The sequence below is a fragment of the Palaemon carinicauda genome, chromosome 31 (genome assembly GCF_036898095.1).
Source record: "Palaemon carinicauda isolate YSFRI2023 chromosome 31, ASM3689809v2, whole genome shotgun sequence".
Classification (NCBI taxonomy): Eukaryota; Metazoa; Arthropoda; class Malacostraca; order Decapoda; family Palaemonidae; genus Palaemon; species Palaemon carinicauda.
Window position 1 is genome coordinate 60520008 of NC_090755.1, and position 19921 is coordinate 60539928.

The 19921-nt window shown below is 43.6% G+C and overlaps 1 protein-coding gene across 1 annotated transcript in view; it reads right to left on the reverse strand.

Annotated features, from left to right (window-relative positions):
• Positions 1-886: 886 nt before the first annotated feature.
• LOC137624426 (developmentally-regulated GTP-binding protein 2-like) overlaps positions 887-19921 on the reverse strand; it is a 72458-nt gene continuing 53423 nt past the window's right edge. The window contains exon 8 of the mRNA XM_068355174.1: positions 887-8904. Within this exon, the coding sequence (XP_068211275.1) occupies positions 8815-8904 (90 nt within the window). The 3' untranslated portion in view covers positions 887-8814. The remainder of the gene's footprint in view (positions 8905-19921) is intronic.

The window sequence follows — 19921 nt, forward strand, 5'->3', positions numbered from 1 at the left end:
TTTCATAAAAATAATCCTAGATTTTCTTATTTGTATGTCAATAAACTAAAATAATGTCAACACCTCAAGTATGCATACATCATTAATAAAAAAAAAATTACTGCATTAATGTAATAAAAGCCATTCTAAAATCTAAATTACAACTTAAAACCAATGCACAGTGTGAAAAAGTGGCTTATGCAAGATGGCACTTTGGAAAAGTACTGCATAAGCTTGTCTTTAAATGGCACATTCCCACATCTGTGATACAAATGTCCATGAGGTGATGACAAATCAAGTTAATACTAATGGTTGGTTGGGTGATAATTATCACAATGCAGATTCACAAGCCTGTTATCTAACTACCCAGTAGATGTATGCCAAAAACCAAATTGCATGGCACAATTACAAAGGGAGGTAATCCCTGACTATAAAAGGATAAGGAGACCATAAGGCTGTAAAAACTGAAAACCAAACCAGATAAGCATTCATCAAAAGTACTTAACTGAGCTCAAATTTTTCCTTTTCAAAATCAGGAAAAAGCTTTCATTGACATCACTTATATAATGTACCAAGAAACATTTCTACTAATAAGCACTGGGATTAGCAAATAAAACAGCTATTCATGTACTGTACTGTACGAATTGGATGGACCAAAACAAGTACAAAAGGCAAGACGAACTTCCCAAGAGGAGGGTGAAAAACCAAACCAAATTAATCCTTTAATTTCATGAAGTTAATATAAAACCTGATATTTAAATAGGGAATTTGTAAAATAAGAGGGGTTTGTTGTATGAACAAATAACATGTTCATTAAAGCACAACAGAATATGTTCAAGGATACTGTTAATCACACAATATATTAGAATACATTCTGAGTACAGTATTCGATTAATTAAATACAATAAGGAAAGCAATTTTTATTGAATGACACTGTCATGCACATAATGATCAATTCAGTGTATAAACTGTATGCAAGTATGATTTACATTATGAAAGATATGGGTATCTGTTACATAAAACTTGGGTATGATGACACTCTCTCCACTGGCTTTCTTATCAATTACAATATCCTACGAAAGTCCATGCTTTTAACTGAGAATTCAGTAACAATAAGTACAGCAGGTCTAATAAGGAACTTTCCTAGTTTTCCGATTGTCTTCAGTTGATCAGGGAACCTTATATTTTTTGTTTTGTATTTGCTCAAGTTCTGACAGTTACGTTATGTCTGATGTAACTCATTCACACTTCCCAACTGTTGAAACAATCATCACATTTCCACTGACAATATTAAAAATAATTTTGTCTCACCAGGAAATGATTGAAGGAAGTTTTGCAACAAAAATGGCTTCATTTGAAGCCTGCCCTAATATTAAAATTAAACTGAATCAGACATCATCAGAAGTTTGAACCAACTGTAACACAGGAACTATAAAATTTTATACAATTAGCTGACCTTGGTTAATTTTTGGGGGGATCATAAGCCTTGAAATATAGATAAACTTCAACCTAAGCAGACACATATACCCAAGAATAATCTTTTTTAAAATTAGAACATTGCAGTAAAACAGTAAATTCCAATTCCGAGAATAGCCTAATATAATTTGAAAACGGCGACAAACAAAGTTTCCCAAGTTCAAAGAATCTATCCTTCGATCAGTCAATAATTATACATACATACATATACCAAAGGCACTTCCCCCAATTTTGGGGGGTAGCCAACATCAACAATGAAACAAAACAAAAAAGGGGACCTCTACTCTCTACGTCCCTCCAGCCTAACCAGGGACTCAGCCGAGTTCAGCTGGTACTGCTAGGGTGCCACAGCCCAACCTCCCACATTTACACCACAGATGAAGCTTCATACTGCTGAGTCCCCAACTGCTGCTACCTCCGCGGTCATCTAAGGCACCGGAGGAAGCAGCAGGGCCTACCGGAACTGCGTCACAATCGCTCGCCATTCATTCCTATTTCTAGCACGCTCTCTTGCCTCTCTCACATCTATCCTCCTATCACCCAGAGTTTTCTTCACACCATCCATCCACCCAAACCTTGGCCTTCCTCTTGTACTTCTCCCATCAACTCTTGCATTCATCACCTTCTTTAGCAGACAGCCATTTTCCATTCTCTCAACATGGCCAAACCACCTCAACACATTCATATCCACTCTAGCCGCTAACTCATTTCTTACACCCGTTCTCACCCTCACCACTTCGTTCCTAACCCTATCTACTCGAGATACACCAGCCATACTCCTAAAACACTTCATCTCAAACACATTCAATTTCTGTCTCTCCATCACTTTCATTCCCCATCATTCCGATCCATACATCACAGTTGGTACAATCACTTTCTCATATAGAACTCTCTTTACATTCATGCCCAACCCTCTATTTTTTACTACTCCCTTAACTGCCCCCAACACTTTGCAACCTTCATTCACTCTCTGACGTACATCTGCTTCCACTCCACCATTTGCTGCAACAACAGACCCCAAGTACTTAAACTGATCAACCTCCTCAAGTAACTCTCCATTCAACATGACATTCAACCTTGCACCACCTTCCCTTCTCGTACATCTCATAACCTTACTCTTACCCACATTAACTCTCAACTTCCTTCTCTCACACACCCTTCCAAATTCTGTCACTAGTCGGTCAAGCTTCTCTTCTGTGTCTGCTACCAGTACAGTATCATCCGCAAACAACAACTGATTTACCTCCCATTCATGATCATTCTCGCCTACCAGTTTTAATCCTCGTCCAAGCACTCGAGCATTCACCTCACTCACCACTCCATCAACATACAAGTTAAACAACCACGGCGACATCACACATCCCTGTCTCAGCCCCTCTCTCACCGGAAACCAATCGCTCACTTCATTTCCTATTCTAACACATGCTTTACTACCTTTGTATAAACTTTTCACTGCTTGCAACAACTTTCCACCAACTCCATATAACCTCATCACATTCCACATTGCTTCCCTATCAACTCTATCATATGCTTTCTCCAGATCCATAAACGCAACATACACCTCCTTACCTTTTGCTAAATATTTCTCGCATATCTGCCTAACTGTAAAAATCTGATTCATACAACCCCTACCTCTTCTAAAACCACCCTGTACTTCCAAGATTGCATTCAGTTTTATCCTTAATCCTATAAAAAACAGTACTCTACCATACACTTTTCCAACTACACTCAACAAACTAATACCTCTTGAATTACAACACTCATGCACATCTCCCTTACCCTTATATAATGGTACAATACATGCACAGACCCAATCTACTGGTACCATTGACAACACAAAACACACATTAAACAATCTCACCAACCATTCAAGTACAGTCACACCCCCTTCCTTCAACATCTCAGCTTTCACACCATCCATACCAGATGCTTTTCCTACTCTCGTTTCATCTAGTGCTCTCCTCACTTCCTCTATTGTAATCTCTCTCATTCTCATCTCCCATCACTGGCACCTCAACACCTGGAACAGCAATTATAGCTGCCTCCCTATCATCCTCAACATTCAGCAAACTTTCAAAATATTCCGCACACCTTTTCCTTGCCTCCTCTCCTTTTAACAACCTTCCATTTCCATCTTTCACTGTCTCTTCAATTCTTGCGCCGGCCTTCCTTACTCTCTTCACTTCTTTCCAAAACTTCTTCTTATTCTCTTCATATGACTGACCCAGTCCCTGACCCCACCTCAGGTCAGCTGCCCTCTTTGCCTCACGTACCTTGCGCTTTACTTCCACCTTTTTCTCTCTATATTTTTCATACTTCTCTATACTATTACTCTGCAGCCATTCTTCAAAAGCCCTCTTTTTCTCTTCCACTTTTACCTTCACTCCTTCATTCCACCATTCACTGCCCTTCCTCATGCTGCCTCCAACAACCTTCTTGCCACATACATCACTTGCAATCCCAACAAAATTTTCTTTTGCTAACTTCCACTCCTCCTCTAAATTACCAGTTTCTCTTACTCTCACCTCGTCATATGCCATTTTCAACCTTTCCTGATATATACTTTTTACCCCCGGTTTTATTAGCTCTTCAACCCTCACTAGCTCCCTTTTACATCCACCTACGCTATTCCCCCACTCTTTTGCTACAACTAATTTTCCTTCCACCAAAAAATGATCAGACATACCGTTAGCCAATACCCCTAAACACGTGCACGTCTTTCAATCTTCCAAACATTCTTTTAGTTATCAACACATAATCCATATAATTATGTCTTCTATGAAATACTGTACCCTGATTCAAACCAAGTTTTTGCAACTAAAAGTTTTCACACCAAAATTCCCTTTCTTAATATAATACAGTACGGTCTTCTAGACCCAATATTTACAAAATTTGCCTTTCACTTAATTAATACTAAAGAACCCTTGGACAATAAATAAGAGTTGCAGAAAATCCAGGTGATTCTTTCAGACTGCAGAAGTATTCAGAAAACATTTTCACCAATGAAAAATTTATTTATAAATTACCTTGAATCCTGAATAACCAACTACTTATAGTCAGTATGCATATAAGAAATATTATAAAATAAGAGTTTTTTAAATTCTTATATATCTTGCACAACCTTGATTAGGGAGATTTTAGTTTATTTTAATTGATTTTCATCTTTTAAATTTGAGTTACAAGCTGGAGAGTTTTAGAGGTCATCTCTCACTGTGATAATTTAAACAATGTATCATAAATTATAACAGTGAGATAAGAGAGATTGCTTGAAACATTGTGGTTTCCCCTGAAAGAAACCAAAGAAAACTGATGACCTGGACAAAACTTAGAATATTCCTTGGAATAGCCAACGTATATATGTACATAAAAAGAAGGAAATATCACTCGGCTTATTTGCCTTTTTTCATATATATACCACCACTCCCTACTAGTAGAATGCAGTAGCCAAGAAAAGAAAATCCTCAAAAATCCAGATAAGACTTACCAATCTCAATGCTGCTGAGGCAACTATTTCTTTTAATTAAACATAGCGATTAGTAACTAATGCCTTCAGTAGACCAGGAGGCTTTTCTCCACTTACAACAGATTTTTAACGGTATTGTCAATGGTTTGGTCACATTATCTGTATGCCGAACAATCGGCTACCATAAAAAGTTTTATATAACCTAAATAATGGCAACCAAATATCTTGCAACCCTTGGAAGAGACACAAAGACCAAATCCAGTCAACCTTAAAGAAATGCAAAATTCCCTCAACAAAAAACTCTTGCTACCAACCATAGGATCTAGAGAAGAGTTATCAATGAGGTCACTCAAAGAGTAGGGTTGCACAGCAAATGTAACCTCGATACAGTAATTGCAACATAAATACCTTCAGGTCCCTACACCCCTGAATATTCATCTGATGTATCCAACACGTGGCATGATATGCTAGTACTGGATTTTCCTTGTGAGCTAGAGCAGTAGCATCAAGTCTGAGAACTAATCATGCGACATTCATTTCATCCTCTACTGTGGAACCTTTAATGTCTCATCTGCAGCAATGCATTACTATTAGATATGAGTCAAAGAGTGCCATGGTGTTGGTGCCGAAATTGAGGAAGAAAGGTAGATTATGATAGTAAAAACTGTGAACAAAACATAAACAGCAATGCTTAATAGCCAAAGAAGTAGCTGAAAACTCTTGAAAACAGAAAATTGGGTTTCCAATGACGGATAGGTTCAACGAAACCTTAAGTTTTACCATTATAAGAATATTTTTTTTTGTTTTGAACACTTCAAGGCTTTCATCCTCTAGACCAAACTGACATAGGAGATTTTCCTTGACATGGTACTTATAACAATTCATTAGATTTCCAATGTGGCCATCTACCATACACTTTTGTAACAGAGAATTTTCACAATTATGCCTATCGCATGAGTTTCCTGATTTAATGGTTGTTAATTATCTTGCTCAATATCAGCATCTTACTGTGATGAGTAACATGATTTTAATATAGCCAATATCTGGGGATTCAAGTTGGTCATACCACAAAACTATAAATATATGGTTGACAGTTTTATAGATATTGGTATTAAAAAAGATAAGTATTTTAACATTTGCCATTATTTTCTAATATTGTACAAGTTTTACCCGCAACTGCTTCCTATCTATTTATTCAATTTACTATCTTCCCTTTTCCCCCTTTTTCATTTCTGGCATAACATTCAGTCTTGAGGAAATTTCTTGGTTGAGTCAATGGCCTTTTGGCTTGTTTCAAAAGAATGTGTATACACTAGGTAAAGTAATTGTTGATCTAATCTCATAAAAACTTAGTTCCAAAAGCAATCTGGCTAAAGATACCTAGGAGATATACATTATTTGAAAAAAAAAAAAGGATTTAAATGAAAGTAAAAGTATTATATAATACTGGACAAAGAGCCAACCAAATAAGATGTTACCCAGAAACCCATGCAACTAGAATGCAAATGCAACCCTATTGAACTCTTAGTCAAGCTTATTTGCTCTCTTAATTTGGCACAAACTATAAAGACTGACAAAAGAACACCTGATGACAGTAAAAGAAGACAAAGACTTGCTTTGTATAAGAGGGAAAGTCAAGAAATATGACAGGTAAACAGAAATTTCCCCATTCTGAACATCAAAGAAATGGGCAAAAAAGAACAACCTTTGCTTCCAAGCAATAACCACAGGGAGTGGCAGGCTTGTGTAGAAATGAACTGCCTTGAAGTCCAACATTGAACCAGTGATTTAAATTGTGTGGGATGGCCATATCTAAACATGAAAAGTGGATCAAAAGTATAAGAAAGACACTGCTAGAGTTTGCCATATCTATGCCAAGTATTAGAGTGATGTAATGTTGCAAAGCAAATTGAATTTTGCATTATTGGACAATCTGGTTTTACATCTTAATTATCCAAGTTCATTAGTATATATTTTAGTTTCCTTGTCTCTCCCAACAACCCAAAGGAAATGTCTACAAAATACATCATCTGTTATCAAAAATGTCAATTCCCTAAATCCTTAGCAACTAATATATAATTGATAATTTAATACATCTGGACACTTTACTGCTACACACTTGAACAACAGCAATGACACAGGTCTGCTACCCATGCACTTGATGACAGTGCAAATATATCAATGTTTATGTACTTCAAAATGTAATCAAATATATGAAAAAAAATAAAATTCTGAGAAATAAAATATTCTGGTCTGTGTATAGAATATACGAAAGTCAGCTCCTCATAAAATCAAGTAATCACATTTCAAACTTCTTACTATTATGAACAAATTAGCAGAATACTGCAAAGTGGTACTGTATCTTTATCTAGTGAAAATAAGTCATAAGCACTCAATACAGAAGCTTCTAGTTACTTCTCTTCCAAGTTCAGTTTGTTTAGGACATGAGCCTAACATCAGCAGCGAGAGATTCCTTTTTCCTATTCATTCTCTCTTCAAGTTTTTTACAGTAATTAATTCATTCTAAAACGTTCGACATGAAAATAAAGAACGTGAAATAATGGAAACGCCTACCTTGTCTTTTTTCTTACACTGTTCCTATTCAACTTTTGCAAACATTTATCTTTGAAAAATCTATTCAAAATTTCTTTGTGATTCTAATGTGATAAAAGCAAAAATTTATACATCAATTACAGATTCTGAAAACTTTTCTCCTTACAACATCTACCCTTTAAGTGTAAATTTATTTTACCAAGCTTTCAAAAATGTTCTCTAAAAAGTAATTCTGAAAAAATAAGACTCCATACCTTAAATAGCACAGCCAAAAGATTCTTTTGATATTTTGTATATACAGGATATTAACTGGTCTACATATTATGACTAGGAATAACAATATTAGTACAGCATATCTACCTGCAATCTAGGTTTTGTTCCCAGCCCATTGCTGGCATATATTGCCAAAGTTATCCTCTTTAAGGAAAACGCAGTTTGATATTGAAATCAGTCTTTGGATTTCATAATTCAAGTGTTTATACTGTAACCCAACTATGAGTACCCATGGATTATACCAAGTCAATCTTTTGAAAACTTAAATTCCTAAGTAACAAAATCAAATATATAAACATACCTACAATACATTAAAGTTGTAAAATGGTGGTTTCCAATTTTCACTTTTTAGCCCTAAATATTTTGGAAAAGAAAATAGATTACCAAAAAACACCATTTCTTATCCCTGGATTGACTCTGAAGAAACTTGACCAACATAACACGAAGATCGGGTGATTTCCAATACAAAGTTAGGGCTAGCTGCAAGACCGAATGATCCCTTTAAAATAAAAATATTTTTAAGAAATATACAATTTCCATAAAATAGTATCTACAAAACTAAACATGACTTATACCCTCTTGAAACAACCCTATGCAGATGTACAACTGACCACTAGAAAAATTAAGAAAATAAAAATTCAAACCCATAAAGTACACTAAATTATTTCAAAAGCGCTCAACATAACCTTAAATGCCATGAGAAGGTTATAAAAATCACATGAAAGCCCAGTCAAACTAAATGAACGGTAAACTGGCGGAGTAGTGCCGTTGAGAGCACAATAATTTAATTCTTGAGGTATTCAAGAAATATGATGAATCTAACAGCCCTTGTCATTCAAACAAAACTACTTACGACAGTAAAATTCAAATCATGACAATGATGATGAATGGGATGACTAAATATGAGGATGAAAGGCAATCTATCAGACACTGAAAGAAAAGAAGAAAGATATTTATCCAAATTGGATATATCTTTAAATCACATCTTCCAAAAATGATTATCAAAGTGAAAATAACAATCTCAATGTAACAATTCATGCTATTTGTTAGGCTATCTTAATATAATAAAACTACTTCTTGGTAATAATCTGGATAACATCTTCGTCGCACATTGTATGGTGTATACCAACTCTTTGAGGATTAAATTTTGTACTTTTGCCCTGAAAAGGAAATCAAAGGTTAGTTATATGATCAAACTTCTTAAAAAAATATAATGAATTTCTCTAAGAACTGCTATTGTTATGCTAAGTAGACTTGAAATTGTGAAAAATATTGCAAAAGAAACTACTAACTTATTTACAATATACAAAATATAATGCAACATGCTAAACAATAAAAACTAAGGAACTAATAGAGGATTTAGTTTTTATACATAATGACGATATTAATCTTAATCTAGTTAAACTAAATTTTATTTCATGCCTACCCATCAATCACATTTTCTGTATTGTGGTTCAAAAGTTACCAAGTTGACATCTTTGTTTTGTCAGACAGAATGAGTTTGTCTCTCCAAGTATGCCCCATCTACAACGCCTATGTTTTGCCACATACAGCAACCTAAGTTAACTTTTGTGAAGCAGCAAAACTTGCAGGGTTGGGGGGGGGGCACATTTTATGTGAAAATCACAAATTTTTAAGTAATTTGTATTTTTCCTGACATACTTACCTAGAACTACCTTCTTAGGAGTTACTGGTAACTCTACCTAACCGACCAGCTTTTTGTATAGTTTACCCTCTTTCCGTTTTCTAAGGGGTCAACCTCAGGCAGTGTGATATGTGCCCTGTGGCAACCCGGGGTCGGGAAGCATGCTAGCTCAGGTCGGCGACTCGGTAAGTTTCGTTGGAACAGGTATTACTTGACCCTGCAGGTTCTCGGGGAAGGATGGGTGGGCCATAACCCGAAGGTAGTTCTAGGTAAGTATGTTAGGAAAAATACAAATTACTTAAAAATTTGTGATTTGTTCCAACACGGTTACTTACCTAGAACTACCTTCTTAGGAGACTCAAACTTTAGGAGGTGGGAGTGTCCTGCAGGGACCAGAAGCCGACAAGGAGGCTCGCGAGAGAGGGAACCTCTAAGGAGGTTTTGGTTCTACGACCACTAGAAAACTACACGAAAAGTAGGGGAACCTATCCAAAAAACTCACTAATAGCTTACCTTTTCAAAACCAACTCCGATACATGTTCTCTTGGAGGACGTTTCTTCAAGTGACTAAGGTCTTTTCGACATCTTCCTGGGCAGTACGGCCCGGGGAAGGAAGGAAAGGAGGTGAGGGGGGGGGGGGGGGGGTAAGGTTAAGGAAGGAACTAGTGTCTCTTGGCATTAACACCCCTGGTTACACTGGGGCCATGACCTTAGATCTCTTGAAGGGCTGAAATGATTGGACCAATGGAAAACCTGTCCAAGGATTTTCTAGAGCAATCTTTGAGATAGTGTTCCGTGAAGGTGGACTGTCTAGACCAGGTCCCTGCCTTCAGGATCTTTCCCACAGCCATGTTTTTCTCGAAGGCCAGGGAGGTGCTCAGGCCTCTAATATCATGTGGCCTTGGTTTTCCTGGGAGAGGAGTCCCAGAAGCCTCGTAGGCCCTCTTTATCACCTGTCGCAGCCAGAAAGAGATACAGTAGAGTTCTTCGAGACCGGTTTCTTCACCCGGCCTGTTGAGACGAATAAATTTTTGATCTGAGGGCGGAATTTTGCGGTCCTCTCCAGGTATTTCCTTACTGTTCTCACAGGACATAAGAGTAGATCCTTCGGGTTGTCTGAGCGAGGGATGGCTGGCACCGAAAAACCATCAAACCGAGGATCCCAACATGCCGGGTTCTGCGTCTTCGCCACAAAGCTAGGGACGAACCTAAACGTAACTTCTCTCCACCCTTTGGAGTGTGAGACCTCGTAAGAGAGACCGTGTAACTCACTAACTCTTTTCGCCGAGGCCAGGGCTAAAAGGAATGCTGTTTTAAGGGTGAGTTCTCTGTCTAGTACGTCCCTGAGAGGTTCGAAGGATGGCTCTGACAGAACCTTGAGAACTCTGGCTAGGTCCCACTGCGGAACCCTTACTTCCTGGGGGGGACATGATTGTTCAAAGCTGCGAATGAGCATAGAGATGTGCTTTGAGGCTCCCAAGTCAATGCCCCTAAGAAGGAAGACTTAACCTAGGGCAGCTCGTACTCCTTTGATGGCCGGAATAGACGAGCCCACGTCGTCTCTCAGGTACACCAGAAAGTCTGCAATGTCCTGGATCGACGCCCCTAAGGGCCTGATGTTCTTGGACGCACACCACTTCACGAAGACTGCCCACTTTGCTTGGTAAACTACTGCTGAGGAACGTCGCAGGTAACCCGACATCCTTGCCGCGGTTCTCGATGAGTATCCTCCTTTCTTCAGTAGCTTCTCGATAACCTCCACGCGTGAAGGCGGAGGGATCGAGGGTTTTCATGCCACCTGTGAAAGTGAGGTTGACGCAGGAGGTCTGGCCTGTCCGGAATCGGCCAAGGAGGACGAAGAGCTAATTCTTTTAGGTCTGCGAACCATTCTCTCTCCGGCCACCAGGGCGCTACCAAAGTCATCGACGGGTTGGACGTCGGTCTCTCTGTTCAACACTTGCCTGATCAAACTGAAGGGAGGGAAGACGTACACATCGAGGTCGTCCCAGGGATGTTGGAAGGCGTCCTCGAACGCTGCTGACGGGTCTGGGACTGGAGAACAGAACACGGGGAGTTGGGCGTTCAGACGTGTGGCGAACAAGTCTATCACTGGGGAGCCCCACATTAGGATGACTGCCCGAGCTACCTCCGGGTGTAGGGTCCACTCTGAACCTATCAGTTGACCCGCTCTGCTGAGGCCGTCGGCCATCACGTTCCTCTTTCCTGGGATGAACCTTGCCGTCAGTTCTATCCCTTCTCCTGTCGTCCACTCTAACAGTTCCGTGGCTAGGGCGCATAGAACTCTTGACTTCAGGCCCCCCTGTTTCTTTACATACGCCACTACTGTGGCGTTGTCGCACATTAACGCCACAGTGTTTCCTCGCAGGAAGTGTACGAACTGTCGACACGCCCTCAGAACCGCTATCATCTCCAGGATGTTTATATGGAGAGATGCCTCCTCGCTGGACCACTGCCCTTTTGTCGATTCCCCTAGCAGGTGTGCTCCCCAACCCTCCTTCGATGCGTCTGTGAACAACAGTATCTCCGGGGGATCGGGGGCGAAGGGCATTCCCTTCTCTGTGTTCGACCTGATGTTCCACCAAAGAAGGGTCTCCCTCGTCTTCGGGAGGACTGGGACTATTTTGTGGGGCTCCTTGCCTTGGGTCCACGATTCCTTCAGATTTCACTGTACCGGGCGGAGCCTGAGTCTCCCTTGCGGTACTAATTTCTTCAGCGAAACCAGGTGACCCAGTAACTTCTGCCAGTCCTTGGCCCTCCTGGGTTGGCCCGTCAGGAAGGGTTGAAGGATATGTTTCAGGTTGTCTATCCTCTCCCCTGAGGGGAAGGCTCTTACTAACTGGGTGTCCAGGACCATCCCCAAGTAAGTCATTCTGGTGCTGGGGACTAGCTGGGACTTTCCTAGGTTGATCGTGATCCCTAAACCCTTGCAGAGGTCGAGCAACATCACGCCTTGCTCCTTCAGTTGTTCCCTTGAGGCAGAAAGAAGCAACCAGTCAACCAGGTACCTGATCAGTCGTATGCCTTTCTCGTGCGCCCATGCCGAGATTGTGGTGAAAACCCTCGTGAACACCTGCGGGGCCGTCGATAGGCCGAAGCACAGGTTTTTGAACTGCAGGACACTAGACTCCCACTTGATTCTGAGGAACTTCCTGCTGGAGGGGTGCAGGGGATTTGAAAATAGGCATCCTTGAGGTCGAGGGACATGAGGAAATCCCCCTCCCTCAAGGCTGCTAGCACTGTCTTGGGGGTGTCCATTTTGAAGTCCGTCTTTGAGACGAACTTGTTGAGGGCTGAGAGGTCTATGACCGGCCTCCACCCTACTGTCGATTTCTCCACAAGGAAGAGCCAGTTGAAGAAACCCGGGCTGGGGTTCTCCAATGGCTCTAAAGCTCCCTTGGCGATCATGGACGCTACTTCCTCCTGTAGCGCCGACCTCTTCAAGGGGTTCTTTGGAACCAGCCACTCGGCCCGGTGGGCTGGGATGAGAGGGGGAGGTTCTTCTAGGAAAGGGAGTCTGTAGCCCTCCTTCAGGACCGTCACCGTCCAGGGATCCGCACCGAGATCCCGCCATGCTTGCCAAAAAAGTCTGAGGCATTCCCCTACTAGGGGCTCCTGTAGGAGTAGGGGGCCTCTCTTCCTACCACCTCCTGGAGGAGCGGCCAGAGCGACCTCTCCTTGAGTTATTGTAGGAGGGTCTGAAGGCTGACTGAGGGCCTGCGGTGGTCCTAAGGGTGGGCTGCTGAGAGGCTTGAAGCCAAGGAGCTGACGGTGGTTCTCTTTGAGGCAGCAAAGGGGTGGCCTGGGAGGAGTGAGGGACGTCCGCTGAGGCTCTTCTAAACCCGGACTTCCTCATGGGGGGGGGGGGGGGGGGGCGCGGCCTAGGGTCCGCGTCTCTCACCTTCCTCACTTTCTCCATCGTATCCTCCACCAATTTGATGGGGAAAATGTCATTTCCCCACACGGAGGAATTCCTCAGTCTCCTCGCTTCTCTGTCCGGTAACTTCCGCACCAATTTGCTAAGCACCGTATCCCTCTTCCTAAGAACCCAGTTCATAGCAACAGACAGGGACTGGGATGACAAAAACTTAAAGGCCTTGCCTCCCGAACTAACAAGCTCCCTCAGCATGGCCTGATTGTCCGGGAGGGAGAGGTCGTGGGACGCCTGAAACCCCACCAAGGCGCAAGACCACCAATCCAACCAGGAGGACACGTAGACAAGGTCCTGTGCCATGTCCTCCATCATAGAGGCTTCTGACAGGGAAAAGCACACGGGGGCAGTGGAGGCCCTGTCTTCCGAGGCTCCCTGGTTCAGTGAGGTCACCGCTGCTTCTACCGCACGGGGTCCGCCGCGATGCCCTTCTGGGACGTAAAAACGTTTCTGTGATTTTAGGCCCGGAAGAAGCTTGGAGGAACTTTGGCTTCTGGGGGCCTACGCCAGTCCTGCCAGGTATTCATCTATTTGCTCCATTCCCAACTTCACGTCCGGAGCGAGAGGGAGAGACAATGAAGGCTTTTGTTGCACCGGGCTGTCGATCATTCAGGACAGTCCGGAGAGCACGGCCTTTGCAGCTGAGGGCTTAGGTTCATCCAATCGGTGATGCCGACGAATTAGGGCCAGAACTTTACGGTAGGAGGAGATGTCGTCAGACGAGCCTTCCCCTCCTTCCACCAGGTCTTCCGTCACCAGTTCCTCTGTACGGGGGTACTCCGTGACGGTGGGAAAGGCAACGCTGGACGAGTCTGCCAGTGGAATGGGCTGCCCCGTGGGGACGAAGGTATCCATCCGTCATGGGAGTACCTTGTTCCACGGGGGACTCCGTGGATGGGGGATCCATGCGGACCGACGGGCGCCCTTGGTGCTTAAGGAAGGCCTCCAAGGTGCCCGTGGTCGACGCTAAGCCTTCCTTCATACGCCGTACATCCTTCCTAAGGGAAGCAGAAGCGGAGGCCACCGTTGGGTTAGTCACTACACGGGGGGCCCGGTTCGACCCCTCTTGCCCGGCGACTGGTCCGAAGGAGGAGGTAGGAGGATGAGACACAGAAGGCGAGGCTCTAGGGAGCCACCCAGAAGCGGCCGCGGCTGTGGTAAACCTAAACAGCTCGCTCCGGGGCACTGTGAAATTCACCCACTCCTTGGACTTGCTCCTCTTTGCTTTCTTTTTAGAGGACTTCGAGCTTTTCTTTCCATATCTTGAACGGGAACGGGACTTCTTCTTTTTGCGGGATTTCTCCCTCTTCCTCTTGCTATAGTTCCTATCCTCGTCCTCTGACGACGAAGAAGAAGAAGAGTCCGATGACGACGATGATGACGAGGATGAGGACGAATCCCTCAGACCGCCAGAAACGTCCAAGACTGCGGGGGGAAATTCTCGCCGTTTCTCAGGCGTGGGAGGCTGCAGAAACACGGGGGGTAGCGTAGACGAGGGAGCCGGAGGGGACCAAGCGAGTCCTTTATAGAGCCATTGTTCGACGTCTTCTTCTCCTCTAGCGGAAGACCTGAAGGGAGTCCTAGGGGCCACCCACGTGGTGGGGTCTGAAGACGACGAACTTCCTTTCTCGGTGTCTCCCTCGGCGGTTAACGCACCTGAAACACGCCATGATGCCGGGGAAGAATCCACACTCGGTTTACCCCACATAGGATCTTCCGAGGAGACGGGACCTGCGGGCACCAGGACCTCGCCTCCTACCCACACTCCCGCACTACACTCAGGCCCCACACATGCCTGCCCCACACTGAACACTTCCCCCACAGGAATATCAGACTCTAGGGGAAGGGCAATGGGCCTCTTACCCGCAACAGACTTACCTCGTCCCCTACTCTGGGTAGGGGAAGAAGAACGGGTGCTATGGTCTGCCGAGACGTCTGGAGAAACCACAGGCGACGAGATACTGGAGTCCTTAAGCGACTTCTTAGCTGCCTTCTTCTTCTTAGTCCCGAAGAGCACCCACTGGATCTCATTCCAGTTAGCACACTCCGGGTACGTAGAGGCAGGGGAACAAACTTTCCCACTACACGTGGAGCACAAGGAGTGGGGATCAATCTCAGGTTTCGAAAGGAAAGCCCCGCAAGACTTCCCAGCCACAGGCCCAGGGCAACGACGAGGATGCTCCATAACGCAACGCTAAGACACCAAGAGACACAAGGATGCACAGGGAAAGTGAAAGGGAAACACGTGGGTAACGCGTGGTAAGCACAAAGGATCGGGGGACACAAAGGGTCGCACAAGGTAAGAGAGAGCGCGGCGAGATGTTGATCACGTCGCGACCAGAAACTTACTGACGAGTCGCCGACCTGAGCTAGCATGCTTCCCGACCCCGGGTCGCCTCAGGGCACATATCACACCGCCTGAGGGGAAGAATCCACACTCGGTTTACCCCACATAGGATCTTCCGAGGAGATGGGACCTGCGGGCACCAGGACCTCGCCTCCTACCCACACTCCCGCACTACACTCAGGCCCCACACATGCCTGCCCCACACTGGACACTTCCCCCACAGGAATATCAGACTCTTGGGGAAGGGCAATGGGCCTCTTACCCGCAACAGACTTACCTCGTCCCCTACTCTGGGTAGGGGAAGAAGAACGGGTGCTATGGTCTGCCGAGACGTCTGGAGAAACCACAGGCGACGAGATACTGGAGTCCTTAAGCGACTTCTTAGCGGCCTTCTTCTTCTTAGTCTCGAAGAGCACCCACTGGATCTCATTCCAGTTAGCACACTCCGGGTACGTAGAGGCAGGGGAACAAACTTTCCCACTACACGTGGAGCACAAGGAGTGGGGATCAATCTCAGGTTTCGAAAGGAAAGCCCCGCAAGACTTCCCAGCCACAGGCCCAGGGCAACGACGAGGATGCTCCATAACGCAACGCTAAGACACCAAGAGACACAAGGATGCACAGGGAAAGTTAAAGGGAAACACGTGGGTAACGCGTGGTAAGCACAAAGGATCGGGGGACACAAAGGGTCGCACAAGGTAAGAGAGAGCACGGCGAGATGTTGATCACGTCTTAGTCCCGAAGAGCACCCACTGGATCTCATTCCAGTTAGCACACTCCGGGTACGTAGAGGCAGGGGAACAAACTTTCCCACTACACGTGGAGCACAAGGAGTGGGGATCAATCTCAGGTTTCGAAAGGAAAGCCCCGCAAGACTTCCCAGCCACAGGCCCAGGGCAACGACGAGGATGCTCCATAACGCAACGCTAAGACACCAAGAGACACAAGGATGCACAGGGAAAGTGAAAGGGAAACACGTGGGTAACGTGTGGTAAGCACAAAGGATCGGGGGACACAAAGGGTCGCACAAGGTAAGAGAGAGCGCGGCGAGATGTTGATCACGTCGCGACCAGAAACTTACTGACGAGTCGCCGACCAGAGCTAGCATGCTTCCCGACCCCGGGTCGCCTCAGGGCACATATCACACCGCCTGAGGTTGACCCCTTAGAAAACGGAAAGAGGGTAAACTATACAAAAAGCTGGTCGCTTAGGTAGAGTTACCAGAATAGGAAATGAAGTGAGTGATTGGTTTCCGGTGAAAGTGGGGCTGAGACAGGGATGTGTGATGTTGCCATGGTTGTTTAACTTTTATGTTGATGGAGTGGTGAGAGAGGTGAATGCTCGAGTGCTTGGACCAGGATTAAAACTGGTAGGCGAGAATGACCATGAATGAGAGGTAAATCAGTTGTTGTTTGCAGATGATACTGTACTGGTAGCAGACACAGAAGAGAAGCTTGACTGACTAGTGACAGAATTTTGAATGGTGTGTGAGAGAAGGAAGTTGAGAGTTAATGTGGGTAAGAGTAAGGTTATGAGATGTACGAGAAGGGAAGGTAGTGCAAGATTGAATGTCATGTTGAATGGAGAGTTACTTGAGGAGGTGGATCAGTTTAAGTACTTGGGGTCTGTTGTTGCAGCAAATGGTGGAGTGGAAGCAGATGTACGTCAGAGAGTGAATGAAGGTTGCAAAGTGTTGGGGGCAGTTAAGGGAGTAGTAAAAAATAGAGGGTTGGGCATGAATGTAAAGAGAGTTCTATATGAGAAAGTGATTGTACCAACTGTGATGTATGGATCGGAGTTGTGGGGAATGAAAGTGATGGAGAGACAGAAATTGAATGAGTTTGATATGAAGTGTCTAAGGAGTATGGCTGGTGTATCTCGAGTAGATAGGGTTAGGAACGAAGTGGTGAGGGAGAGAACGGGTGTAAGAAATGAGTTAGCGGCTAGAGTGGATATGAATGTGTTGAGGTAGTTTGGCCATGTTGAGAGAATGGAAAATGGTTGTCTGCTAAAGAAGGTGATGAATGCAAGAGTTGATGGGAGAAGTACAAGAGGAAGGCCAAGGTTTGGGTGGATGGATGGTGTGAAAAAAGCTCTGGGTGATAGGAGGATAGATGTGAGAGAGGCAAGAGAGCGTGCTAGAAATAGGAATGAATGGCGAGCGATTGAGACGCAGTTCCGGTAGGCCCTGCTGCTTCCTCCGGTGCCTTAGATGACCGCAGAGGTAGCAGCTGTAGGGGATTCAGCATTATGAAGCTTCATCTGTGGTGGATAATGTGGGAGGTTGGGCTGTGGCACCCTAGCAGTGCCAGCTGAACTTGGTTGAGTCCCTGGTTAGGCTGAAGGAACGTAGAGAGTAGAGGTCCCCTTTTTGTTTTGTTTCATTGTTGATGTCGGCTATCCCCCAAAAATTGGGGGAAGTGCCTTTGGTATATGTATGTATGTATGTACCAGTAACTCCTAAGAAGGTAGTTCTAGGTAAGTAACCGTGTTGGAACAAATAACTTTTGTCATAAAATTTAGCGTCTCATCCTAACCTGAATAATTTGTACACTTACAGTAGTACCTCGTTTAATATAAACTTGTATTGCATTAGTCTGCAAGCAAAAATTTAGCTCCATTTGGGCATTCTTCTTAGACTATTACTGTACAAAAAGACTAATCAATCGATGCGCAGAGTTTTTCAGGTGTACATTAATGAAATACTATCTGCAGGTCTCAAATTAATATGCTTCAAATGTTTGATATGAGTTATATCTCTATGAATACAGTCATATATAGTATTATATACAATATTAACTCATGTGTATGTGTGCATGCATTCAAGTTTTTAAACTAGGCCTACGTTTAAAAAACATGGGCATGGGTCCTTGGGAAGATTTTTTTCCCATAATTTTCTTATAAAACAGGGGTCAGACAAAAGACATTATAATTTGTAAAAAGGGGAAAGGCTGAAAGCTTTTCAAGAAGGAAAATGAAAAAGGAGTGTTTAGGTAACTATGATTTGAGGTTAAAAGAAAATGTGCCTATAAAGGTAAATTACACTGACTCGCAAGACCAATTAAAAGATGTACAGTGGAAGTCCATCAGATCGGCACGCTGGTAAGAGGGTTTAATCCATTCACAGTCAATATTCCACAAAGATATAAAGCAGGTCCTCGGGTTACGACAATTTGCTGTTACAACGAGGCTCCCATAAGGTACTTGAAAAAATCCTCGTAATTCCATTTCGAGTTAAGACCTTTGGTTCTTTAATACTACAAACTTATTGCCCATGCGGAGAGCAACCAATGCAGCGGAGGACTGTATTGCATTATGCGTTACTTTAACATTACTTTGCCACCTTTGTTTATGACATGCATTCAGGATTTTGATGCTGCTCTTTTTTTTAATATTTGTGCGCCTTTTTCTGCAGTCCATTATGTCTGGCAAGTGGAAAAGTTACTTCCGATAACAGGGTGCTGGCCAACCACAAGAATAAAATTAAGGAATTGCTATATGTATTACTGTACTGTATTTATTGTCTACTAGATATTATTATTATTACTAGCTAAAGTATAACCAGTGAGGAAAGGAAATAGAGAAACAGATAGAATAGTGTGCCTGAGTGTACCCTCAAGCAAGAAACTCTACCCAAGACAATGAAAGACCATGGTACAGACGCTATGGCACTACCCAAGGCTAGACAACAACTGTTTGATTTTGGAATGTCATTCTCCTAGAAGAGTTGCTTACCTTAGCTAGTGTCTCTTCTACCCTTACTAAGAGGAGAGTACCTACTGAACAATTACAGGGCAGTAATTAACCCCTTGAGTGAAGAAGAATTTAGTAATCTCAGTGTTGTCAGCTGTAAGAAGACAGAGGTGAATGTGGAAAGAATAGGCCAGACTATTCGGTGTGTGTGTGTGTGTGTGTGTGTGTGTGTGTGTGTGTGTGTGTGTGTGTGTGTGTGTAGGCAAAGGAAAACTGAGCTGTACCCAGAGAGAGAGGGATCCAATGTAGTACTGTCTGGCCAGTTAAATGACCCAATAACTCTAGTGGTAGTATCCCACCAATTGGCTGGTGCCATCTGTGCCCGCCAGATGAATATTTTCATTCGGCCACTCACGTATGGAAGACACTCAATCTGAATTAGGTAAATCCCCCCTGAGGTAGAGAAACTACCGTGAAGCGAGAGGAGTAACACCGAGTTAATCGTCTTCCTGATCAGAAGAACAAGAACACACTAAGGAGGTT